At 44.1% G+C, this 27,624-nt stretch overlaps 1 protein-coding gene across 3 annotated transcripts in view; it reads right to left on the bottom strand.

Annotated features, from left to right (window-relative positions):
* Positions 1–27,624, bottom strand: part of MTUS2 (microtubule associated scaffold protein 2) — a 350,179-nt gene that overhangs the window by 117,395 nt on the left and 205,160 nt on the right. For all 3 annotated transcript variants that reach the window (XM_039255683.1, XM_039255679.1, XM_039255682.1), the window contains one exon: positions 21,052–21,263. In XM_039255683.1, coding sequence (XP_039111614.1) covers positions 21,052–21,263 — 212 coding nt within the window. The remainder of the gene's footprint in view (positions 1–21,051; positions 21,264–27,624) is intronic.

Here is a 27,624-nt window from a genome sequence, read left to right on the forward strand (position 1 = left end):
CTTAGACAAGGACCAGGATCTCCATCACTGCTTGGGCTCCGCATGGTGAGGCCTGTCCACCCCCTTCCCAGCCGAGCGCTCTACTGGCCTCCCTGGCTTCCTTCCATCCTACGGACCTGCCACGTCCCCCCCCCACACGTGATTTTTTGCATGCAGCCACACTCCCCTCCTGCCCCCCACCCCCGGTGTGTTGGCAATATTATTCCCTGACCACCTTCTTCAGTCTCAGAGTTCACATGCCTGACTTCCCAGACGAGTCCACAACCTTCAATACGGCTTTTTATATTTACTTTTGTGATCAATCCTTCTGCTAGAACCTGAGCTCTATGAGGACACAGACCACGTCTGTTTTGTGCGCTGTTACATTCCCAGTACCGAGCACAGCTCAGACCCAGAGCAGGTGCTTGACGATGATTGTTTGAATAAACAATCATCGTCACAGTGTTGAGGCCACTTTAACGTCTATTGTCATCCTCATAAGAGCCTCCTTTTACAGATGAAGAAGCTGAAACAGAGGCGGTTCTGTGAGTCTTCAGGTCACAGTGGTGCTAAGGAGCAGAGCTGAGTCAGGTATTCTGATCCCCAATTTCCCTCACTCTATTGTACTAAGTATCATTCCAAATGTAAGCCACCAGGAGGCAGCAGAACGCAGTGATGAACCAGGCGTTACCGTTCACTCTGCTTCCGATCTCAGCCCTGCTCTCATTTACTTGTGTGACTTCAGGCAAAGCAACTCACTCTAACTCACGACGGTGCCCACCGCAGGGTTGCAGGGAGGGTTAAACAGGACTAGGGGCAGGGGGCCTGCATCCAGGTGCCTGGACATTATACGCATCCACAATGTGAGCCAACGACAGTGATGGGGAAACAGAACAGGAATCCCTCTTAGTGAGGATGCCTATCAGTAATTGCTATTCTATAGCAGGTTATTTTCTATCCTGTAACTATGCCTTATGCTCTAAGCCCCTTAGCTTCTGATTACATAGTATCTAACCCCTTTGTTTCGTTGCATCAGAAATTGTAGCCACCGGCCTTTGCTGGCCACAGTTGCAAACTTTCCCATCACTCCTGTCTAGTCTAGTTTACTTGCTCCAGATTTTTTCCTGGCACACAGCTTCCACTCTTCCTCAACTCCAGCGCCAACTGCATCTGGGCAGAAGCCCAGAATCTGCCCCTTCAGGACCCTCACAATAGTTTACTGGCAGCAGCAGAAAGGTTTCCAGCCAGCTGCAGATGCTAATTTGGGTCGTGCTACCTCTTCCCTCGCTATGTTCAACCATCCTAAAATCCAGGTAAACGTTCCTAGAAGGGAATGCGAAAGCAAGCAGTCACAGCTCTCTCTCCAGCAGGGAACTTACTCTGCGGCTGCCTCGGCTGACCTCCGTGTTTTCTTTGCTGGTAAAGGCAGAGTGTCCCATACGCCCATCTCGGATGCATTCCTTCTAGCAGAACGATTTAAACTAGTACAAGCAGAGGTCAATGGCATCACCAACACAGTACACCTCACTGGTTATGCCAGATCTAATCCACAGAGATGAGTGTGTGTGTGTGTGTGTGTGTGTGTGATCCACCTTTCTCTTGGAAACTCCCCTCTTTAAATTATGTTGTTTTTAAATTAAAATACATGTTAATATACGTCATTTCAAATAACAATGCAAACTCAGGAGTAAGAGTGAGTGAGAGTGAGTTCAGGGTCTGATTCTCAAGTGTCAGCTGAGACCTAACGGCTGTCCCAAGGTTGGGGGAGGAGGCCAGGGCTGGCCACTCTGATGCCAGCATTTATTGTGTCCTGCTAGGGCCCTCTACCTCCCCGGTCACCATGGGACAGGGGCACCATGGGAACTGAATTGTCCTTGTGTATCTTCTTGCTGGCAGAGGCCGTGGGGAGCAGGGGGGAAGAGCACAGGTTGAAGGTCAGACGCTTCGAATCCTGGCTCTGCTGTGCAGCCTTGGCCACCTTGGCCTCTCTGAGCTCTGGTTTTCCAACTATGACAAGAGATATCTCATGTACAAGGCTGTTGTTATAGGTCTGAGACCTCATCTGGAGGCTAGAACATGTTGCCAGGGCAAAACAACAACAACAAACCCACTAATACCATCATTCTTTCCTGTCTCTCAGTTCTAACATTTTTTAAGCCACGTTAACGAATATGGACTTCAAAAATTCAAAAGTATTAAAACAATTTCTTACTCTCTGCCCTTAATCTCTATCCTTGAGCCTCCATTTTTCCTAAGTATTGGGAAATGTAATTTAGTTGCTTTTAGGTGAGAGCTAACCCCATCATTTCTCAATACCGGTTTACATAAATCAGCCACTTTCTAGTTTACCCCCCCCACCCCCACCGGGTTCTTCTCCTCTACCACTCCACCCGGGGTTAATCCCAGGGGGCTTATGTCACTGATCATGGTAGGAACCCGGGGCTTGCTGGCTTCTGGTTCACCTCCCATCGACTTCCTGGACTGGCAGACTTTGAGTGGATGACTCTTCAGGAAGGATCTGGGAGTGTGACCTTTCACATCGTACCTGCCGCTGGGTAAAACTATACCTGAAGGGCTGTGGTCCCTGACTTTGTCCTCATGACACCCTAGGAGTTCTGAGCCCTCTGGCTGTTGGATGCATACAGGTCCCCTGCTCCATCTTGTACTGGTGGTGTTCCCCACTCTCGGAAGCTTGCAGGAGACTCATTCTGCCCTTACCACCCCCCTGTCCCTCCTCCCTCCAACCACTGTGGCTTGAGGGAAGTCAGTCAAGTTTATAACCACTAGGAGTCCCAAGTGGGCTGAGCAAGAGAAGGGTCCCAACTACTCTGTGATCCTCCAAATTATGGTGGTGGTGGTGGTGGGGTTCCACTCATTTACGTCCCTCCTCTAGGACTCAGCCCGAGGCAGGTGCAAACACACTAAGGTTGAATCTTGAGATTCTTTTGGAACATTCTTTCCCCTTTCCAGCTTGGCTAATGTCTCTCTTAATTGAGGAAGAATGGGAGTCTAGACACTAATTTCTACCCAGATTAACTTCCCCTGTCAAATCTTTTTTGTCTCTCAGGCTCTTCAAGGTGAAGTTGAGAGCATGAGTCCTCACTGAGGTCTGTGGCATGCTATGGGCAGGGCACTTGTGTGCCTGGATGCCCAAACCAGAGGCAATAAATGCTTTGAGTATAACTCACCACAAATTAACACTTCACACAGTGACTACTGCAGATGCGACCTATTCCCACAGAGAAGTGCAAGTTCACCCCACCAAACACTAAATAGATGTGCCTTCCCTGCAAATTTCAGATGCGTAAGACCCAAAGGACAATAGGTAAGTGATCACATGAGTTGTCACCTTTTTATGCTTTAACAAAATTTATTTTAAAAATTAACACAGTAACACTGACTGGGTTCTGTGTACACGTGTGGCTTTTTATGCGTATGGTTCTATACAGTGTAAAATCACTTATAGATTTATGTAACTACTACCACAATCAGAACATAGAAGTTTCATTACTCAAAAAAAAATTCCATGTGCAACACACCCCAACCCCAACACACACACACACACCTGACCCTTGGCTATTACTCATCTACCTACTATCACTATAGCTTTATCTTTTGGAAAGTGTCATATATGCGGAATCACCGAGTATGTACTTTTTTGAGACTAGCTTAGTTCACCCAGCAGAATGCCTCGGAGGATCACCCTGTTATCCCATGATCAATAGCTTATCCCTTTCGGATATCTGTGGGGTCTATGAGAATATTCCCTCTCTTCATTCCTGATGCTGGTAAGTTTCTTTGTTTCTTTGTTAGCCTTACAAAAGATTTATCAATATTATTGACTGTTTCAAAGAATCAGTTTGGGGTTTCATTGATTCTCTCTTAATTTTTCTGTTTCTAATTTCATTGATTTCTCTCTACCCTTATTATTTCATTGGCTTGAAGTATGTTTGTGCTATAATTAAGCCATATGCTATAAGTATATATTGTTTTCATTCAGTCTTGAGGTGGAAGCTTAGATTACTGATTTCAGACCCTTCTTTTCTGAGAATTTAATGCTATAAATATACTCTATGCACTATGTTAGCACGTTCCACAAATTTCTGGATGTTGTATTATTTTCCTTCAATTTAAAACATTTTCTAATTTCCCTTGAGACTTCTCTTTGATCCATGATCCATTTATAAGTATGTTATTTAATTTCCAAATGTTTTAAGATTCTCCTGTTATCTTTCTTGTACTAATTTTGATCTAATTTCATCAAGGTCAGGCAACATACTTTGTATCATTCCAATTATTTTCAATTTGTTCATTTTATGATCCAGAATATGGTCTACCTTGGGAAATATTCCAAACTTGTCCACTTGAAAAGAATGTGTATTATGTATTGTTGAGTGGAGTATTGTTTCTGTTTGTTCCTTCTGTTTTAGCTCTCCTTTTTCTGCCTTCCTGCCTTCTTTAGAGTTATTTGAACAATTTTTAGAGCTCCATTTAAAAAATTGTTTATGTCTTTATTTCATTTTGAGAGAGAGAGACAGAGTGTGAGCAGGGGAGGGTCAGAGAGAGAGGGAGACACAGAATCTGAAGCAGGCTCCAGGCTCTGAGCTGTCAGCACAGAGCCTGACATGGGGCTCGAACTCATTGATAGTGAGATCGTGACCTGAGCTGAAGTCGGATGCTTAACTGACTGAGCCACCCAGGTGTCCCCTTTTTAAGTTTTTATTGCATTTTTGGCCACATCTCTTTGCATAATTTTTTAGTTGTTGATTTGGGAACTACAATACACAAATTTAACTTCTCACAAACTAATTAAAATCATTTTACTACCATGAGTAGAATGAAGAACCCTTACTGCCATCTAGATCCTTTTCCCCAATCTCTTCTGTGTAGTAATCTTGTGAATCACATCTCCATATACTGAAAACCCCATTAGACAATGTTATAATTTTAGCTTCCAGCTTTTACTATATTTTCAGGAACTCACTAGGAAAAGTATAGTCCAATATACACCCAGCTATTTATTATTTCTGTTGCTCTTCATTCCCGTTGCTCTAATTCCTTCTGAAACTTGGATGGCTGTCATTTCTCATCTGTCTGGAGAAATTCCTTTAACTGTTCTTTTAGACCAGTTCTGCAGACAAAGGATTCTTTTAGTTTTCCTTCATCTGAGACTTTCTTTCACTTTTACTCCTAAAGGATAATCTCACTGGCTATAGCATTCTAAGTTGATGGTTGTTTCTTCCTGTACTTTGAAAATGTTCCACTGTCTTGTGGCCTCCATGGTTTATGATGACAAATCTGCAGACATCTGCATTGTCCCTTACAGGTAATGTGAAATTTTCCTCTGAGTGTTTTCATTATTTTTTTCTTTAACTCTAGTTTTCAGCCACTTGATTATGGTATATACAGGCATGGATTTCTTTGGGCTTATCCTGTTTGACGTTCACTGAGCTTCTGAATCTGTACGTTTATGTCTTTCACCAATTTGGGAAGTTTGGACCATTGTTTCTTCAAATACTTTTTTCTGCAAACACTCTGTCTCCTCTTCTTCTGGGATGACTGTGATGGAAATATTAGCCCTTTTAATATGTTCTCACAGGTCCCCGAGTCTGTTCTTTTGTTTTGTTTTAAATCTATTTTCTTTTTATTGTTCAGATTGGATAATTTCTATCGATTTATCTTCAATTTCACTGAGTCTTCTGTTTTCTCTATTCATTGAGTTTCTTATTTTGGTTCTTCTATTTTTAAATTCTAAAGTTTCCATTTCATTCTCTCTCCTGTTTCTTTGATAAGACTTTCTATCCTTCCAATCATTGTAAGCATACTTGGCTTTAGTTCTTGGAGCACGTTAGAAATGGCTGAATTTAATGTCTGTCAATTAAATCCAATATGTGTGTCATCCTGACTTCACTGCCTATTTATTGGCTTTTCTCATACATGTTGACATTTTCCTGGTTTCTTCGTATGCTGAGAAATTTTAGATGGTGTCCTGGAGACTCAAGTATGACAATACAGGCCTCTGGCTCCTGTTTGGACCCTTGTCGGCAGACAACTGAACAAGTCAAGTCCAGGCTACTGGTCCCATCAGCCTTCTGTGGGCTGTGTCTCTAGTGTCGGTTTAGTTTTCAAAGACTTTGAAGTGCTGTGAGGATCTGCCCCACATGTGCACCAAACGGCCAGTCGGGCACTTGGGTAGTGGCCTATTCCAAGTCCATTTCTCAAAGTCTATGTCTGCCTTTAAGGCAAGGTTCACAAATGCAGCTGAGGGGTCAGATCAGGGGCTTGAAAACCAGTGTTAAAGGGTCATTTTCCCAAGTCCCTTCCTCTTCCCAACCCCTCCAGCTCCTTCCAGGTCCCTGGGGCTCCCCCTTTCCATCCTGCAGCCAGAAAGCTGGGACCTGGGTTTTCACACTCTGCTGTGCACCTCTCACAGTGTGCTTGTATCTGTGGCTAAGTGACAGACACACAGAGAGGGAATGAATGCAATGCGGGGTTGCCTCACCCTCTTGGAATATAGCTCCTCCAAGCAGAGAGGAAAGGTCCCCTCCCTCGGGGTCTGGCTGTGACAGGCTTCGGCCACCATGACTGCTACAGGCATGACCACAAGCCATGTTCAGGTTGAGGGTAGGAGAGAATGAAGAAAAAACAAAGATTACTTAGCTCTCTCTGAGTGTGAGGACTTCCGTCTCTCACTTCTCACGGAGACTTCTCTGCTCATGTCCAAGTTTATTTCCAAGTGTGCACTCAGTGGAGGCCATGGAACATTGGAGAGAACTTGTCAACTCACCACCAGTTCTGGGATACTTCAAATTCTGGTCTTTGTTCCAATCTGCCTGCTACATCTTACTTTTCGAGGTTCTCAAATAGCTTCACACATTCTGCTCAGGTCGGGTAGCTGCGTTCAGTGGGAGAGAGGGGTTGGTGTCTGCTTTCTCCAGCTCATCCCGAAACAGAATTTAGTTTTGAATCTTTGGATCACCTGCTTAGTTTTTGCGCTGGGTCCTCACTTAAGCAATGATCATTTGGTAGCGTTGCTCATTGTTGAAAAGTATAAATAGGGGCGCCTGGGTGGCTTAGTCGGTTAAGCGTCCGACTTTCGCTTAGGTCATGATCTCACGGTTCATAGGTTCGAGCCCCGTGTCGGGCTCTGTGCTGACTGCCAGCTCAGAGCCTGGAGCCTGTTTCAGTCTGTGACTCCCTCTCTCTCTGACCCTCCCCTCCTCACGCTGTGTCTCTCTCTCTCTAGAGATAAAAAAAAAAAAAAGAAAAGTATAAATAAAGATCTGAAGATAAAAAAATTCTCACCATATAAAGAAGAAGAAATTCTGAATATCTCAGGTCTGGAAAATTGCTCAGGCCTTTACTTTTTTTCTTTTTTCTTTTTTTTTTTTTTTTTTACAAATAGTATATTGTCAAGTTAGTTTCCATATAACACCCAGTGCTCATCCCCACAAGTGCCCTCCTCCATGCCCATCACCCCCCTTCCCCCTCACACCCATCAGTCCTCAGTTTGTTCTCAGCATTCAAGAGTCTCTCATGGTTTGTCTCTCTCCCTCTCCCCTACTATTTCCCCTTCTTCTCCCCCATGGTCTTCTGTTAAGTTCCTCCTAATCCTCCTATACGTGCAAACATATGATATTTGTCCTTCTCTGCCTGACTTATTTCGCTCAGCATAACACCCTCGAGTTCCATCCATGCTGCTACACATGGCCAGATTTCATTCTTTCTCATTTCAGGCCTTTACTTTTAATGGTGGTTTGGGGGAAACAGAACATCTTGTGGTTCTCACTTAACAGCCGTCCGAATCTCTTTCATGGCTTGCCCTGGGTATGTTGAACAGTCTTCCAATGGATGAGGATTTGTCTCCAAGGGTGAAGCAGAGCACTGACCCTCAGGCCAACCTCACAGGTAATCTCCGCATAGCTACAATGTCACTTAATTTAGAGCAGTAAGAGACCCAGAAGATACTAGTGTCCCTTCGCTCACAGTGCTGGATCGGTGAATGAAACATACCTTCTCGCTGCAGCCACTGAACACTGTTCTCCATTAACTGTCAAAAGTGTGACATCTCAGCATGAAATCAAGATGCTGGTTTGCACCAAGATTTGGTTCTGCAGGCAGTGCTAGGCATTCAGGGATAAGGAAAATCAAAGCAGCAATGCTCTCAGCCCTGCCTGAGAAAAGCTTACGTGTTAAAACCCCCGCAGTGTCCATGCAGCCCCGGTCAGAGGCAGCGGCTGCAATAAATGTCCCACCTGGCTTCATCCTGCCAGAATGCTGATGGATAAGACTCCCTTCTGTGTCCCTCTGACCACCATAAATCAGTTTCATGTCTTTGTCAATAATACGTCATGGTTAAAACGGTGGAATTGCACTGGAATTGAAGGCAGGAGAACTGCATGAAGTCTTAATTCTACTGCTTACCAGCCATCAGACCCTAGGCCAGAAACAACTTCTCATCCTCGATTTCTTTATCTGGAAAATGGGAATGCTCTCCTGTGTGTCTTCCTGCAGTGCTAAGAGGATGAAATGAGGGGCTCTGCAACTCTGACATAGGATATCTGACTGGGATTTTCTTAAGGGAAGACCCTATGTTATATCCACTCCATGATTTTGAGACTTACCAGGTGCTCATTAAATATTTCATAAATGAAACAATACACAAAATATTACATGATCAAAGCAACCTGAGTTATCTATAAAATGGGCATCAAAATACTTACGTCAAAAGGTTCATTTGAGAGGTAAATGAAATAATGCATGTAAAAATTATAAAGGGCATAGCAGCGCCCACGACACATTAGATGTTTATAATTCTTTTTACCCTCAAAATCCTGGCGGCTTTAAAGGAGATTTCTCAGCTTAAAGCAGCAAGGCTCTCAGGACTGCAACAACTGAACTTTATCTGAATATAAAAGTCATCGGACCCAAACAGTCAGCCGAAAATATCAACAACTACTTTAAGGATTTACGCGTCTTTGGAGAATTGACTCTTTATCATTATGTAGTGTCCCTATCTCCTAGAAACTTCCTTTCTCAGAAGCCTCTGTCTCACATTAAAATAGCTATTCCCTGGGGCGCCTGGGTGGCTTAGTCGGTTAAGCGTCCGACTTTCGCTTAGGTCATGATCTCGCGGTTCNTACGTCATTTGCAAATATCTTCTCCAATTCCATAGGCTGCCTTTTAGTTTTGCTGATTGTTTCCTTCACTGTGCAGAAGATTTTTATTTTGATGAGGTCCCAACAGTTCATTTTTGCTTTTGTTTCCACTGCCTCCAGAGATGTGTTGAGTTTGGGGCGCCTGGGTGGCTTAGTCAGTTAAGCGTCCGACTTTCACTTAGGTCATGATCTTGCAGTTCGTGGGTTCGAGCCCTGCGTCGGGCTCTGTGCTGACTGCCAGCTCAGAGCCTGGAGCCTGTTTCAGTCTGTGACTCCCTCTCTCTCTGACCCTCCCCTGCTCACGTTGTCTCTCTCTCTCTCTCTCCTAGAAATAAAATAAAAAACATTAAAAAAAATGAAAAAAAAATAGCTATTCCCTGTTTCCTTTGACTAGGGTTAGCATGGTATGTCTTTCTCCATTCCTTTATTTATAATCTGGACTTTATATTTAAATTGGGTTTCTTGTGAAGGGGTGGGCCTCGGAGGGCTACGTGGCCATCCCACACTCCTGCTGGCTCTGGACAAGCTCCTCAAGACTGGTGGGAAGGGGCTGCGTGCTTCCACAGCAGTCTCAGTGACACCTGCCAGGCCTGGTCACCCACTGGAAGGGACCTCCATGCTGCCTGGCAGTGCCCTGTGGCTTGGGCACCCTGAAAGTCCTTCTGCCCCACTAGCTCCCCCCACAACCCCAACTCTGCACTCAACATACCTACCGGGGGCCCCCTCTCCACCGGAAAAGCAGAAACAGCACATGGCACACCCCATCTCAGCCCCCTGCCATTAAATTCACAAACAGAATGAATGAATGAATGAATGAATGAATGAATAGGGTTGCTTGTGGACAACATATAGTTAAGTTTTAAAACATTTTTTAACTATCTCTGTCTTTTTAAAAAAATTTTTTTTTGTTTTTTTTTTTTTTGAGAGAGAGTAGGAGTGAAGGAGGGCAGAAAGGGGAATCCAAAGCAGTCTCCACACTGTCAACAAAGTCTGACATGTGGCTTAAACTCAAAAACTGTGAGACTGTGACCTAAGCCGAAGTCAGACGCTTAACCAACTGAGCCACCAGGTGCTCTATTTCTGTCTTTTAATTGGTGTGTTTAGGCCACTCACTTTTAATGTAGTTATTGATAGGTGTGGGTTAATGTCTACCATCTTTGTAACTTTTCTATTAATTGCATTTGTTCTTTCTTTTTTCTCCCTTTCTTCAGCAGGCCTCAGTTATATTTATAACATAAATGTATCATTCTGTCTCTGTGTTTCTTTTAAACTAAAACAAACATTAGGGAGATACTATTGAAGAAAAATGTATCACCTCCTGTCTGTTTTGTTAGCACAGTACTTATAGTGTTTTCCAGAGAACACTGTTACATGATAATGTCTCAATACTTCTGAATTTTAAATGTTTCTCTTTCTGTTCTCAGTAGAGCGGAAGTGATGGGCTTTTACTCTCTCTGGGGACAGAATGACAGATAGTGTTTGACTCTTAGGTTTGTGTGGTATGTAATTGCTTTTATGAATTATCTCATAGGCAAACTGCTTGTGGTGTACAACATAGATCTTCTTGCTGTCTAAGTAATCAGATTGCCAGGAATCAAATGAAAAATAACAGCGGTTGTGTGTTTTTAATTTCAAACCTAGTTTCAATTAAGTTTGTGGACCAGGCAGGTCTGTAGTTTGAAGAGAGGGAGGAGAGGGCGTTTGCTTTTTGAGAGAGATCCCCTGGGATGGAAGGCAGCATTCGGCCGCGCCCTTCTCTCCGGCACAGATTTCCACTTCCAGACAGCTCCCTGTAGATGTCACCATGCCACTTCTCACCGAGGAAAGTGCCAGGTCCCTTGGTGGAATGAAGAAAAGACCCGACTGCTACACCGTTTGATGGCTGAGAAACCAGGATGATCTGGTTGTCCTCACCTGTATACAGACTCTTCTCTGAAAAAAAGCCAAACTCATTCTGTATCACTTCCACCCTCTGTCCGGCACCTGGTATTATAAACCACTCTCCCCCTTCAGAAATTCCCCCTCACGTGGCTTCTGCGAGGGGGGATTCCCTGTTTCCTCACTGCCTCTTCTCTTTGCTTGCTCTCCGTTTCCTCTGGCCCCACAGAAGCGTGGTCTTCCTGCTCCTCTGTACACTCTCTCCTGCCTCTCTCATCCCTTTCTATGTCACCTCCATACACATGACTCTCAAGTTTTCTAGAGCTTCCTTTTCCTCTCCTGACATCCAAACCCATGTTTACCTCCCTAAGGAAGACCCCAGCATCAGAAAGCAGAATCTTGAAATCAGCCAAGGGGTGGGGCGAGGGCGATGCCGTGTGGAGGGGCACTGCGGGGAACAGCATCAGCACAGCGGAGCGGGAGAAACCCATCAACTGAGTTAATTTAGGAGAAGCAGAAATTCAGAGCCACAGGTAACCCTAAAAACAGAGGCTCCTCCCACCTGAAATTCCTGAGAGCGTGGGAGAGACCTAGGATGTTTCCAAAATGAGGAATGAGTTCTAGACAAGTTCATCTCAATTTCAAAGGGACAGGTGGTAATGGTCTGAAAAGTATACTTTTTTGGGGAAAATGCCCATCCCTGCAGGTCCAATGGACCTGGATCCTAAGGGTTCATGGATACACAAAGTGTGTAGTTCCAAACATACGTAAAAAGATAATCTATGTCCCCTTTAAACGTTTCTGAGCTCTAAACATACATGTGTCTTAAGTTATTAACAGTTAACATATCACAGCTGTGTGATTACTGTTTGGGTGTTATCAGGGGGCTGGGCTTTGTCCTCTGGAGCATCTTGTCCTAGTTAAAGCCTCATGAGCCCCTCTCCCCAGCTGGCTCACCACCTGGGTCCTCAGTCCCCTACATCCCTCTCCTTCCCACCAAGACCTCCGACCCTCTGTCTGGCCCCTCTCACCTCTTGCCCAGATTATTAGTAACGCTAACAGAGTCTCCTAATTGTTTTCTCTGCCTGGAATTTTCTTTCAACCGTCCATCCCTTATGCTGCTACCATAATGATCTTCCTAAAATGCAGCTTCAAACACTTCAGTGCCCTGTCCAGAGCTCCCAGTGCCTCCTGATTGCCTCAAAGAGAGTCGCTTCTCTTTACTTTGCTAGTCAAGTCCCCAAGCTCTTCCTCCTTATTGCCAGTTATCGTCAGTCCCACACTCCAAGCTTTAGGCAAATGAGACTCTCCCCTCCACCCCTGCCTGCTGAAGTCGTACTGCTGTTGGAGGCCTCTTCCCCCGCATCCGTCCTCTCTGGGGTGCGCCAGTGACCCTGACTGGAGGGATAGCTCCTTCTCGCGGCACCCTTAGTGCCATGGGACGCCCTTCACGTCGTGGTTTGATCAAGTGTTATGGCTTCAGGAATTGGGCTCACGAGGCAGCTTGCTCTCTCCATCTCTCTCTGCTGACACTGTCTCCGAGAAGCTACAGGAGACAGTGCTAACCTCGGACATTCGGTCATGCTTTAAATGTTCCATAGAAGTGGCTTTCTTAAGAACGATTTTTCCAAAGAGAAAGGATATAAAAATGCTGATTTGAGGGGCAGACGCACCTCAATGTTTATAGCGGTTCTGTCAACAGCAGCCAAACTATGGAAAAAGCCCAAATGTCTATCAACTGACAAAGAGATAAGACGTGGTGTATATATCTGATAGAATATTACTCAGCCAACAAAAAGAATGAAATCTTGCCATTTGCAACAATGTGGATGGAATTTGAGTGCATTATAATAAGCAAAATAAGTCAGAGAAAGATAAATATATGATTTCACTCATATGTGGAATTTGAGAAACACAACAAAGGAACATGGGGGAAGGGAAGGAAAAGTAAGATAAAGACAGAGAGGGAGGCAAACCATAAGAGACTCTTAAATACAGAGAACAAACTGAGCATTGCTGGCAGGGGGTTAGGTGGGGGGATGGGGTAAATGGGGGATGGACATTAAGGAGGGCACTTGCTGGGATGAGCACTGGGTGTTACATATAAGTGATGAATCACTAAATTCTACTCCTGAAATCATTAATACACCATATGTTAACTAACTTGGATTTCAATAAAATTAAAAAAATAATTTAAAAAATTGAATATAAACAAAAATCTCATATTCTCTAGACTGTGATGGTTGCATAGTAGGTACACTTAAAGTGGGCCACCCTGACACATAGGCCTCATCCGAGGAAGGGCTGAGCACCTTCTGGCACTTAAATTATGGCGCTGCTTCACAGAGTCTGAGGGACTAAAGGAAATCCCAGACCCCAGAGCATGAGAGCCCCTTCATTCCAGTCTTGTCTCTGAAGTGGGACCATTAGTTTCCCCATTTTGCAGAAAACCTGAGGTCCAGGAAAGTTAACAAACTCGTCTCAGAGAAAAGAGGTTCTGGAGCTGAGGCAACCATATCTCCCATCTCCCCAGCCAGAATTTCTTCTTTAAAGTTATCATTCCTAAAAAAAGGGGTGGGAGGCTTGGTGGGGGGGGGGGGCCTCAGTTGGTTAAGCGTCTGACTTTGGCTCAGGTCATGATCTCCTGGGTTCGAGTCCTACATCGGGCTCTGTGCTGACAGCTCAGTGCCTGGAGCCTGCTTCAGATTCTGTGTCTCCCTCTTTCTCTGCCCCCCGCCCCCAGATCACTCGCTGTCTCTCTCAGTCTCTCAAAAATAAGTAAACATTAAAATTTTTTTAAAGTTATCATTCCTTTACTTGCTTTTACTTAGAGGGGAGCTTATAACAATTTATTTATTTTAAACTAAATTTCCAGTGACACCGAAACAGAGACTTTCTTGTCTGTCAGAGGGCATGGGTCTGACTAGGTTAAGTAGCATGGTCTGGTCTTATGTGCCACTTTCACTACGCTGGACACCTCCTTGGCCTCTGGGAAAACTATACTAAATTCTGCATCTTAGCATTTTATACAAGCTTGCACTTTTACTATAGAAAGCTTTTACTCACTGCCAACCAAGGTCTGGGGAAAGCCTGACGGCAGCAAATGAAACTCATCTTTCTTCTCCCTTGGCATCCATCTGTATTCAAAAAAGGTATCCTTTAATTTTAAAAAAGAAACTATTTACGACAAAGTATAAAACAGATGAATTGAATGGGGTCCAGATCTACCTTGGTTAAATATCTATTCCTATTCTCTTATTATGAAACTTATACTATCCTCAGTGAAGATGGCTCTTATCAGGAACCAGTCCTGGACCTTCCGGAAAAGTTGAGAAGACTTTGCAATTTTAAGTTTTGTTTTCAACATGCCATGATGCTTTTCATTACTGACACCCTAGGCATGGAGTTCTTATTACTTCAAAGAGCTGCTTGGCACAGTTGGGGGATTTCTACCCCTTGATATTTGGAATATTTTGGCATTTTGGGGTTATGCTAAAACTTCCTTAGGCTGGAGCCTTAGGAGTAAGAGCAAACATTCACTGTAGTTCTAGCAAGGTACATGTACTTTTGTGACATAGAACGTTCTTTCAGAACAGCAATCGCTGGCTGCTGGCCGGTCAATTTACTTCTCCACGAACGTTTCCCACCAGGTTATATGCAGAACTGTCAGAAGTGCTCGCATTTTCTCTAAACCTTTAGTTTTTCAAGGCAAAATTAAGAGAAGAGAAGATAATCACAGGCATTGTTTATAAGGTGGGGAGGAGGGGCAGAAAACACTGTTTAAATGGCCATATTTTAGGATTTAAAGAGCAACGAAACAGTTTTCAGCTTTGAAAAGGTGTAATTCCTGCTCTGAGCGCTCCACTCCATGGAGAAGTCTCGGGAACACAAAATCTTTGGGCTGGAGGATGTGATGGCTTCTCTACTGCTTTTGGAGCTCGAGGGCAGACAGTTATCCTGATGATTTAAAATCTGAACGTAAGAAGTGGCTAAATCAAGAAAAGCATTTATTTTACAAGTGATTCTACCTCTGTCTCTTCTCTCTCCTCTCCTATAGCACACTCCCTCCTCTGACCAAACAACAAAGCCAAGTGCTCTGAAGCAAGAAGCTGAATCTGGGTTGTCTTCACTATGAGGAGCTTTGATCTGTTACAGAGGGGTCATTGTGCTTTTAGAAACAATTACCAAGTGCCTAGGACTCTACCCATAAATCATTAATGTACCAAGAGCTCAGAGAGGCAAGAGAATGCCACTTGGCAGACAACAGACTCTGAGTGCCCTTCCCACGTGTGCCTAAGCTCTCCCTTCCTCTTTACTCATCCAGGATCCCGCCTCAGTCCACTGTGGCTCCTCCCAAGCCTCCTCAGGCCTTTCCCTTCCCATTCAGAGAACCGGGCTTTCACCTGAGCACATACCGCTTTTTCATGGCACCTGGTTAAGTGTTACCTTAGATAGTTTTCTGTTAATGCCTGTACAAGTGTGAACTTTTTGACAACTGTGTTACTTTGTTTTGTTCAATTAATGTTTTTTTCTCTTTAACTGCATTAAAGCACCTTGAGGGTAAGAGGGCAGAAGGAGAGGTGGCACAGAATCTTGTGGAAAAACATGGGTGTTGAATAAGGACTAACCTGTTTTTGTATCACGGCTCCACCCCTTTCTAATTATACTGCCTCTAGAAGGGCTGTATAGTCTCGCTAGGCTCAGTTTCTTCAACTGTCATGTGCAAATAATATCTATACCAGGTAAGGTTGTTGTGAGGGTCACAATAATATATATTCAGAAATAAATACAGAGACTATGCATGTAATTATATATTATATATGTATTATATCATATATAACATATATTTTATATAGGATATAGAAGTACACTATTATATATACTGTATATACTATTATATGTACATATACTATATATGTAAATATAAAATGGAATGAAATATTAATGGAATGAAAATTAAAACACAGCATATCAAAATTTGTGGGTTTTGCTAATACAGTTCCTGAAGGGGATTTATAGCTCCTAGCTATACGTGCTTCTAGCAGGAAAAAGAAATAAGATCGACAATAAAAACATTCTCCTTAAAAAAAACTAAAAATCCAATTAAACAAAAAATTTATAAGGACCTAAATAATATGGATAAGAGTAAATGTCAATGAAACAGAAAACAACCAGTTGAGAAAATCAATGACACAAGTTAGTTCTCTGAAAAGATTAGTAAAATTGATAAGCTTGTGACTAGACTGATAATGAAAATTAGAGCAAAATCACACATTACAAATATTGTGATGTGTGATTTTGGTCTAGTTTTCTTCATAGGGGGAGACGCTGCATTGATTAAAATCTTCCACTAGCATAAATGACTTGAAAAGCTGAAGTTGAAATATAAAAACTATGTTTTAAAATGTGTGCCCTTAACTAACAACAAAAACATAGAAGAGTGAATATGATGTGGGAAACAAAGGCAGAGGTAAATGGCAGATAAAATTAAATTTCCTTATAACTAACCTGCAGCCCATGGACAAGTCCTTGAGGCAGGCGTAGCATCTGTTTCTCCCGAACTCCCTACTGTCTTCATGCTAATGCTTTGCTAGAGGGAAAAACCACCGTAGCTTGACAATAGCTGGGCCTCCAGTGCTCAGTGAGTCTTTAGCATATGAAACTCTCCCTGGAAATTTCCCCTGGACTTGAACTCCCCCAACACCAGTCTCTGCTCCTGGTCCTGTCCCGTGCTTCAATTAAATCACCTTTTTGCACCAAAGACATCTTCGAGAATTCTTACTTGGCTGTCGGCTCTGGACCCCACGAACTCCACTATAACCCCCAAAGCTCTCATCAAATATAGCAAGATGTTAATAAGTATTAAATATAAACGATGGGTGTTTGGATGGTCCTCTTTCTAAGTGCCTATAATTAAAATTTTTATGTGATATAAGGTCAACTAGTAAAAGCAATATATATATGTATATATAGAGAGAGAGAGAGAAAGAGAAAGGGGGCTGACGCATTCTGAATTTTAATAGGCTTATATAGTACACAAATGTTTGACATCAGCTTTCAAGTCTTTTATCTATTTAATAAAAAAATTAAAAAATTAAAAACCATCATGTACTATCTATGTACATTCAGTTAATGATAAAAATGACATAAATCAATATGAAAAATATAGAATAAATGTAATAAATCTTACTAAAAATAAGATGAAAATAAAAAAAACTCAGATATATAAAACTTGGAGCTACAAAGCAAGGCAAACCATTTAATACAGGATCACTGTCTGGGCTGTTTCCCGGATACGCCACGAGGGGCCGCTAAAGAGTAACATTCCCGGGGAACAAGAAACAGATTTAAAAAAAAAAATCATTCAACTCCATTCTAAAAGTGCCGAGTCTGAGAGTGTCATGCTCGTTTCGACACCATCCGGAGGTCTGGGACCACAGATTTCAGCAGGTCTGTTTGTCCCGTGGTGAGGACCAGGCCCTGCCACAGGGATGGCACTGTCTGGAACCGGCACCAGCGAGAGGCGGATGTTCGCACCTAAATGTGGCATCTTAAAATCCCTGGACACCGGGCTCAGGCTGTGTCGCAGCTGACAGTTTTCACAGCTGCTCTGCCAGGAGCTGTGAAGCACGGGGCAGAAATGGAAGATTCTTATCTAGGCTTCTAATTCCTTTTTTCTGGTGACTTCCCATACACTGAGACTTACTTCCAATACATACTTAGCAGCATCAGCACATTCTGGGAAAAATATATAGCAGCAGCTGAATAGCTAGCCTAGAAAATGATTTCCTCCTTAAAGTACACTCCAGGCCACACTATGTACATATATACATATGAAATACGAGTGGTTTGTACTGTGTTTTAACTTTGTGTATCTCATCTATTCATATGTTCGTCCTACTGGAGAGTAAAATATTTGAGAGAAGGGCTTTGTCAGATCTTCTTGTACTCAAAAAGAATGGTGTTTGTGTGTGTGTGTGTGTGTGTGTGTGTGTGTGTGTTTTCTGGGCGCCTGGGTGGCTCAGTCGGTTAAGTGTCCAACTTCAGCTCAGGTCATGATCTTGCAGTGTGTAGGTTCAGGCCCCACATCAGGCTCTGACAGCTCAGAGCCTGGCACCTGCTTCAGATTCTGTGTCTCCCTCTCTTTCTGCCCCTACCCCCATTTATGCTCTGATTCTCTCTCTCTCTCTCAAAAATAAACATTAAAAAAAAGAATGTTTTTTCAATAATCGTTTGAAGTACCTTAGCCTATTAATTTACTACATTCTCTATTATTGTGAAGCACTATTACTAACCCTATGTGAAATTGAGAAAACCAAGACTCAGGGATGACTGGTCAGAGAGGATGCGGCTACTGGAGACAGAGCAAGGGCTAGGATGTTACTCCTTTAGGTGATGTGACAAGGGTCTGAGAGGGGCAGGTACTTGCTCAAGGTCTCATTCATAGATGGAGGTGAAGAGGGGGCTGGCTCTTGCTGGCCCTGGACTCTCACCATGCTTTGCAGGTAAATATGCTACAGTGTAGATACCATACATGGGTAGAGTTCCAAGAAACACGGCAGAGTCTTCCCACCAGAAGAGGAAAGAGAGACTGCCTTTTCACACTGGCTCTAGGGGCCACGTGCTTCATGGCTGGCATGATCTGCTCTGAACGTTCCTGCAGGTAATAATTACGCACTGGCTTCCCACGAGAGTGATACCGAGCATCTCAGCACCACTAGACCTTGTCATCGAGGGCTTCATCCTTGGAAGTTAGCTGATGGCTGTGCCTCTATTTTCCCAGGTGCTTCACCCCACATCATACCTCCTGGTCTAATCTGGTGTTACTGGCAGACTCTCCAATCAACTACCCTAACCACGGAGGACACATGGTAGCCTGTGCAAAAGCCACTTACGTTCGATTACAGATTTTTTTTTTTTTTAACATGCTCATTTTTAGTTCTGGGGTTTATCTGGAGAGAGAACTGAGATCAGAAAGACAGAAAAGCACACAGTGTGTGGGAGGTGAAATGCCATGGCCGTTTGGGAAGCCTGTCTGGAGCGGCTGGTTGTGATTTACCGAAAAGAAAATGAAATTCATGTCTGCCATCCTTCTTGCTGAAATGTCACACCGAGTGCAGCTCGAGTACTAGGAGGTCTGAGGGAGGTGCCTACAAATCACCTGATGGCCCTGTTTGGTCTCTGATTTAAGGGCCATGTGTATGCTGCACAGAAATAAAACTCTCGGTCCGTGGGCCAACAAGGAATATGCCGGGGGCACAGAAATAGATAACTCCAGGGAACCAACCCTTAATTTCTGCACAGGAACTAACTCCCTTCTCTGCCATAAAGGCATAAACGAGGGCCAGGAGTCCCAGTTATGAGATGAGCACCGGGTGATGCATGGAAGAGCTGAATCATTACATCGTACACCTGAAACTAATATAACACTGTATGTTAACTATAGTGGAAATAAAATGAAGAAAAAAAATAAAGATTTGTTATGATGGATGATGCCTGGGAAGGGTAACTCAAGAAGGGCACAGTACCAACATAAATGTTATTAGAACCTCAATGAATAACTCTGTTTTCCTCTCTTTATTAAAGATTTGACAGCCAGTGAGAAAATGAGCATCTAGCTAAACAACAACAACAACAAATGTGTCACTCTTTCTCGAATAAGGAAACTGCTCAGCATTTACAACAGTGAGCCAGGCCTCTTCGCTACCTCAGAAATGTGTAATTTTAATTCTTATGAGGTTGGGTCTACAGCCACTTCAGGGTTCACAGGTGACACGGATGGGAGCAGACCAGAAGGTGTGAAATTCAAATGGACTGTTTGTTCGTTGTTAACATTTTGGCGGGCAGAGACGCTGAAACTATTGATGAAACTGAAATCTGTTTTCCTTGTCTTTCATTATGCCAACAAATGGGTAATAGGCTCTTTCTGCTGAAAGCGTTAAGTGAAACAGGAAACAACAAAAAGTAGACAGACAGCTCAGACTTGTGCACTAGGGGCAGGGGAGGGTGTACGAGATCATCAAAAGCCAGAGTCCTCCATGCTTTCATGTGAAGAAAATATACAAAGCCTGTGGACACAGGGTTACCTAACATTCTTTTGGTTTTCTTCTTTAAACTAGCCTGGTATTAGGTAGTTAGTTCATCTTCTTATTTGGAGAGCATCTATATAGCATTTTTACTTCCTCCCATTTATAGGTACCAGAAGGTCCATGTACGAAACTCAAAATGCCCTATGGGTTTCTAATATGCAGAGTCATAATGTTTAAACCTTGAAGGGGACCGTTCATTTTCTCCCCCAAACATGGCTTGGCCACTTCTTGCTGGAGCACAAATGCACTGGATCAGATACCAGGCTCTCTCTAACCTCTGTTCCACATCAAGAGGTAGGAAAGCTTTGCTACACCGTGGCTCCTAACAGACTCAGCATCTGCATGGCCCCAGGAGCCTCTGGACAACTCATGTGCTGGGAAGAAGCCAGCCCGTTTTGCATTTTCAGAAAGGCCAGCGGAGCAGAGAGGATGCCCTCTCCCTCATGCTGCGCTGTGAACACTGTGAGCCTGGCCCTGACTCCTGGGCCAGATGCCCCCCGGCCTGGCACAGCCACTGTCCCCTCAACGGCCAAAACCAGCGCTGTGCCCCTGCGTCCCTCTTCTATGAAATGTGCGGACATTTTAGAATTCGGCCATTTCGTCCCTAAAATGCAAACGACCTCAAGTTTCATTCTCTTCAAAGCACTCACCGTTGTCGAAAGGCTCCTTTCTACCTTCTCCTTTCTCTTTTATAGCACTCTCCCGTTTGAAATCAAGGTGACAAAATCACTCTTCCCAGACTGATTTCTTTCACACACACAAAAAGTACCAACTTGGCTCCCTGAGCATTCGATGTCACTGCTGGGATTCTGCAGGACCTTCTGAACATCAAACTGGTCTCTGACCCCAGACCCAAACTGAAACACACAGCCTCCCAGGTCACCATCACCATCACTGCCCTCCCCTCCGACAAGAGGCCCCCGGACGTGCACCAAACGCGGCCTCACCTTTCTGGAGAAGTACTGGGTGGACACGGCGAGGGCCTGGAAGGCGCACACGGCCCTGCGCAGCTCCGCCTGGACGAGCCCCAGATGCCTGGCCTGCTGCTGGCACCTGCCTTTCAGCCGCTGCACCAGCTGCCGCTCGGCTTCACGCACCTGCAGGTCGGGCTTCGGGGAAAACCCATTTCGGGGAGCCGCCGTCCGCTGTTTGGGGTGTCCTGCGGGGGAAGACAGTACAAACGGTCACTTGTGGGAGAACACTCACCCCAAGCGGGACAACAGCTTCTTCGGTGCCGAAGGATTTCATCACGAGCAAGCGGCCGAGAAGGCACTGCTCGCGATGTGTCCTTTCAGGTGCTGAAAGGAAAAGAAAAACCAAAACCAGACAGGGACTTAAATAGCAGAGGTTCATGGTCAGGGAAAGAATAACGGACAAAACTGCCAGATTTCTTCCAGCTCCCGGCATTTCTTCCAGGTTTGCTTAGAGAGATCGACGCGGGGCTGCTTCTTTCGTTTTCTTCAAGGGGATTCCTCTGTGAAAATGTCTAACAGGGAATAAATCAGTCGATCTCGGCTGAACCCAGCGTTAGAACCTCGCAGCCTTGTAGTCTGGCCTCCAGGACCAACGCCTACCAGCGCCTTCTCCCCCTTACTGTGGTTGCTCTTTCTGGTGTCAGGGTCAAGTCATGCCTCTAATGACCTCTACTCTAGGGATTCCTGGCATTAAGTTCCTACAGCATCAATGGCCCCCCAAATTCTTCCCCCATGTGACCACTCATGCCATCTCCAGGGCTAACAGGTCCAGTCCAAGCCCCCATAACCCCCATAACCCCCCCAAAACTTTCTAATGCAAAGCCCTGCTTCTTTTACCTTTTTTTTTTTTTTTTTTACTTATACTGCACAATAGCCAGAATGATGTTTTGAGTGTAAGACAGCACTTGACCTGCGCGGACCCCTCTCTGCGCTGTGCTCCACTGAGGTATAAGGAAAGTGTTCATTTCTTCCCTTGGCTCACAGACCCTCTGAGATGAGGCTCCTGGATCCAGGCAAACACTGAGGAAGGGACCAGAAACTCCACCAGGAGCTGGGGACGGGGTGGGGTGGCTTTTAGGAGAATGACATGAGGTGGACGCTTGGGGGAGTAAAGGCAAGGCCCCAGGGAGGAGCTCAGAGACAGGTACTGCATCACGGTCAGGGCCCAGGGTAAGCAGGAGTCTCCCTCAGGACCCCGTGCTTCCTGTGTGAGCTGCAGACCAGCCTGGCAGTGGTGGACAGTGGACGTGTGTCTCCCAAGCACGTTCTTCCCTTTGCTCAGGGAGAGAACATGACACGGACGCTGAGCACACAATCGTGAAGAAACTTTAATATTTCAAAAGGTCTTTTGTCTCCCTTGGCCCCTCCAAAATATCAGGGAGTAACAGAGAAGACCAGTCCGAAAATGGTGGTCTCCTCTGTCCCTGATACAATAGACACAGCAGGGTAACAGGCTTACTCTACGGAACACCCAGGTGGCCTCATGTTTTAAGGGGAGAAGATGGTTAACTGATCTAAACACTTCTGAGTGTTAATTTAATGGTAACCGTACTAATTTTAATTAAATCTTCTTCTTAAGGAATCATCAGAGATCACAATGCAACCTCACATATGATGTATCTTAAACTATTATGGCTTAATGGAGTAGTAGAACGTGCAATTAATGCTCCCTTAAAACTGTCCTTACAATGGTGGTGTCCATAATAATCCAGAAAATTCACTTGCTCATTGTAGGCAAATCACTCTTAATATGTGCTTAATCCTAACATTCTCAATACTGGTAACAAAAGAAAAATAATTACTAACAACATGCGGGAGATGTTAGTGCTGCCTGAATTAAACTCTAAGACACAGCCTAAGAACCAAGGTCGATTTTTTTTTCCATGTGTACTCTTTACCATTTTATTGGCGTGGCTGATGATTTTATAAAACATTCCAGTTTCATGGAATGTGTTGAGGTACCAGGTACCCGACACCATTACAATCGAAGGCACTTCTTTTCGAAATCTAAAGGAAATCATAAAACCTACTTGTAGCTCAGTGAATTACAGATAATTGCAATCTAGCATAAAGAATCATCTCTGAACTTGTGCATATTGTAAGCACTCATGTTGTTGTGTGTCTTTGGCTGTCAGATTTAACCCCTGTTATGGTTATTTTTACTATTATTTTCATCATTGCCATCAGTGTTAGGTCAGCGACAATACTCAGCAGTAAATGGACAGCATAAAAGGATTTGGTGAAATCCTATTCCCAGTGTTCATTTCGGTACCAATGCAGTTATGTTACTGAACATCAGTCCACTCAGTCCACCTTCTACTCATGGGAACACCAAAATGATGTTCTGAGTCAAGACAGACGTTCCCCTACGAACTTAAGATCTGAGGCCTTCTGACACCAAACTACCTCCTGGAACCAATCTTCATTTGGGATTCTTGGTCCACGGTCCACTTGGCACCCCACCAACTGTCCCAGCCCCGTCTGAGGCTCAGACCCCGGTGCTAAGGCTATTGGAAGGAAATGCAGAGAAACAAGGTTGGCTCTGGAGTTGTCTATTGCTTTAGCTGATAAGGGTCCTGCCATTTTCTAAGTCTACTGCTAGGATTCTGTCTAGAACCAATAATCGTTTTACTATCAGCAGCATATTTTTGGTCCTCACCAAAACAAGTATCCTTTGTGCGCTGTCAGTTTCTGTTAAGTATGTCTATAGTTAGCTCCCTGAAGTACTGTTCTGTCGCTTACTTTCCTGTCCACCCACATGTCACACTGTCCCTAGGACGGTGTGTGAGGACAGCCGCATGGGCTCCTCTATCATCTTAGAGACGGAGAACTTATGTTGAAATAAAATGACTGACACACAGCCAGCTTCACCTGTCTCACTAAAAATTGAGGATTGTGTGTGCTTCTGCTGCCTTCTCCTAAAAGCCAGCACATAATGGAGCTAAAATACCAATCGGCTTAGGAAGTAAGGGGGTACGGGAGCATGATGGGAATCTTCTGGAAGGCAGTGATCACGTGTTGCTCATGGAGCACACGCTTGGCACTGAGAAGAGGTGTCTGAGGTGCCTCACTTCTGACCTCTTACACCCGTGTTTTTCTGGAAGAGCTGGAGAAATGCTTTAAATGGGGGGGGGGGGGGGCGTGCCATGTCTCCTGAGGACATGTCCAGGTGCTGGAAGGCTTTGTTATCACCTCCTTCCCTATTACTTGCAGTATTTATATAGCGTCTGCGGTGGTCAGAGCTTCTAGGCCGGCAGGCAAGCCACTGACCTCTCTCCCCAGTCAGGCAGAGCCTCGTATGTGTGTTTGGACTCCTTCCAAAGAATCCGTCTCCTACAATAGCCTTCTGATTTCTACTCACTTGAACTAGGAAGTCGATTAATGAATAAAGACATTCAAAATGAGGCTTATTGATGGTTCTGGAGTCTTCAAATGAAGTGAAAAAGAGAGTAGCAATAACGAGTTTTTTAACGAGTGCCTTAATAAACCTCCCAACTGTTACTGAGGTTTATCCCCAGAGCAACTCTTCAGTATGAAATCTGTGAACAGAAGTACCTAGACCAGTGTTTTGCCATGACCTACAGACAGCGACAATTTCACGTGGCACACTTCATGTCGCATGTTTCTGTGGGGAACCAAAATATTTGACAGCTTTTACTAAGCTCCTACTCTGAGCGACATAATGCAAGGTCCAGCGGGGAGTGCAAAGGAATGAGGCCCCGTCTTTGACCCGAGGCGATCCACTGTCAGTAGGGACCCAGCCTGGATTTCCTGCTTCTGACTTCTTGTCCAGGGCTCCTGCCACTTCGGCAAACTGCTGGCCTCCTCTACAGCATCTCTGACAGATCTCACATGTTCAGGACACATTCTAAATCCAGAACATTCTCCCAGGATATCAATCTTGCCCCAATCACAATTTCTTGTCAGCCACCCAAGGGCCAGATAGAATCTGTGATAGTCCCAGCGACAACTGGCAGCTTAGGGGAAAAGCCAGTAACCTTATATTCTCATAGAGGTGAATGCAAGCCACTTGCGTGCAAAGGCAAGAGCACTGGGGAGAATGCAGCCCTTAAAAATGGAAAGAGAATATTAAAAATTCATCCGCAGCCATCCGCTCACTGTCTAGAGGATTCTAATGGATAAAAAAGCTTGGTTTAATTTTAAAGCTGGAAGCTTAACTGATGTGATAAACAAACAGTGCAGCACTGGAATCTGTGTATTTACAACATCAGAGGAGGCCCATGGCCTTAACCCTTGTGAATAAGAAGGACAGGACGCAACTTAGACAGACAGCCTTCTGGCTTAGGGAAAAGCACTTCATGAGTTTGGCCAACATCCTAGCAGAAAGGAAATCTGTTTCTTGCATACTGGCATCTGCAGCAACCCCAGGTAGCACACGTGCCTAGTTCCCTGTGGTCTTGGGTAGGCTTTATTTTTCTTAAATAGATCTAAATTTATTCCAGAAAATTCCACCAAATAGCACACTATTTTCCTACTTAGTCCTGGCACTTGTTGGCCTGAGGTTGGCTAGTGTGGGGAAGGTGACGAGCAAATGGCAGGGGGACCAGAAATTTCCTTCCAGCCGGTCATGAGCATGAGTGAGGGCAGGAATTACTAAACTGGGTACCAACCTGCTATGCTCTAGAAAGGAGAGGCTTCCACCTCCCATTCCAAGGAAGGAGTGGATTCTTTTCTATATGATGTAAAAGTGAACAAACAAAAAAAATCCCCAGAAGTTATAATCAGGGTTTCCAAAGCCAACTATAAAAATTTGTTACTACAACCCATTCTCTAGACAAAATAAAGGGTGACATAAAAATATTCTCATCTTCAGGAAATTTCTTAGTATTTGTAAGAGGTATAGGTAGCAAGGTAAATCTGAACTGTTTTCTCCAAGGGTGAAAAATCATGGTTTAATAGTATTACGGCAATTGCTAAACTTTTATATTCCAAAATATAACTACTTTTGGCCAAGATGGAGTGAGAAGGATCAGACTTAACTTCTGATCTGAAACAAACCCAAAAAAACTCAGCCCAAATGTAATCAGACAATGGTTTTAGGACATCAACATTAGGCAGTGAAGCACAGGGATCCTGAGCTGGAAAGCAAAGGAAGTAATCCCTATAGTTGCCTCAGCCTATTTCCTGGAGTGACCTTCTAGGCTGTGGCATGAGTGGGGGAACCCATGTGAAGCCTGGTGGTTTCCCCAAGTTGAGAAAATGGGGCTGGGGATTCAGGAAGCTGAGGACTCAGAGGTTACAAGGGAGACTAGCAGAGAGAACATCACTCCACAGAGAGAACAGGGTCCCCTCGAGTTTAAGGACAAGTTCTAATCACTGTGTGCCTGGGAAGAGAGTATCCAAGGCCCGGGAAAGAATTCCCCAAATTCAGGGAACAATTCCTGAGTGCTCACAGAGGCTCAGAATTCGTTCTTGTTCCCGTCAGCCAAAGTAGAAAACCTCAAAATTCAGGGGGCAATGGAGAGTATACCCAGAAGGGTCTTGGCTTGGTAATATGGTAAAATTGGCTCTGGGCTCATCATTAGTTGGGACCTGCCTAACAAAGCCAATAAGCAAGACCCAAAATAACTAAACTCTCTGCAAGGAACATACTTTTGTTTAAGAATAAAGCTTAAGAATATTCATAGGAATTAAAAAAAAAATCCACCACCCAACAAGGAAAAATTTACAATGTCTGGAATCCAAAAAAAAATTCTCAGGCACGGAAGTAAGCAGGGATACATAACCCATAAGGAGGAGAAATGCAATCAAGTGAAGCCCACAAGAAATGACGCAGATGATTAACAGTTATTTGTGACTACATTCCATATGTTCAAGAAGCTAGTGGAATGATTGAATATGTCAAGTAGAAATAAAGCAGATTTAAAGAAAAAAAAAAGACCTAAATAAAAATTCTAGAGATTGAAAACTCAAATGTCTAAGACGAAAAATACACAGAATGAGATAAAGAGTAGATTCAGACATGACATAAGGAAAGATTGTAACATGAATGTTCATAGCAGCATTACTCATAGCAGCCCCAACACTGGATACAACCCAAATGTCCATCAATTGATGAATGTAAACTATCATATGTGATATATGGAATGTTATGGAATGGAATATTACTCGGCCAAAACCAGGAATAAAATACTGATTCAAGCTTTAACACGAATGAGCCTCAAAAACATGATGAAAATCAAAGAAACCAATTCAAAAGGTCACATGCTGTGCGATTCCATTTATATGAAATATCCACACTAAGCAAATCCCATAAAACAGAAGGTAGACCAGTGGTTGTCAGGGGCCCTCCGAGCTGAAAGTGGTGGCTGACTGTCAACAGGCACCTCAGTCCTACAACTACAGTGAACTGGTTCTACCAACAGCCTGAATGCATTTGAAAGTGGCTTTTTCCTCCAGAGCCTCCGCTCAAGAACTCAGCCCCACTGACATCATGATTGTGATATTTTGAACAGAGAACCCACAGAAGCCACACCTGCATGTCTAACCTACAGAATTGTGTCCAGTAGAACAAACAAATGGGTG

Source organism: Hyaena hyaena, unplaced genomic scaffold, assembly GCF_003009895.1.
Source record: "Hyaena hyaena isolate Hyena2069 unplaced genomic scaffold, ASM300989v1 scaffold_11, whole genome shotgun sequence".
Lineage (NCBI taxonomy): Eukaryota > Metazoa > Chordata > Mammalia > Carnivora > Hyaenidae > Hyaena > Hyaena hyaena.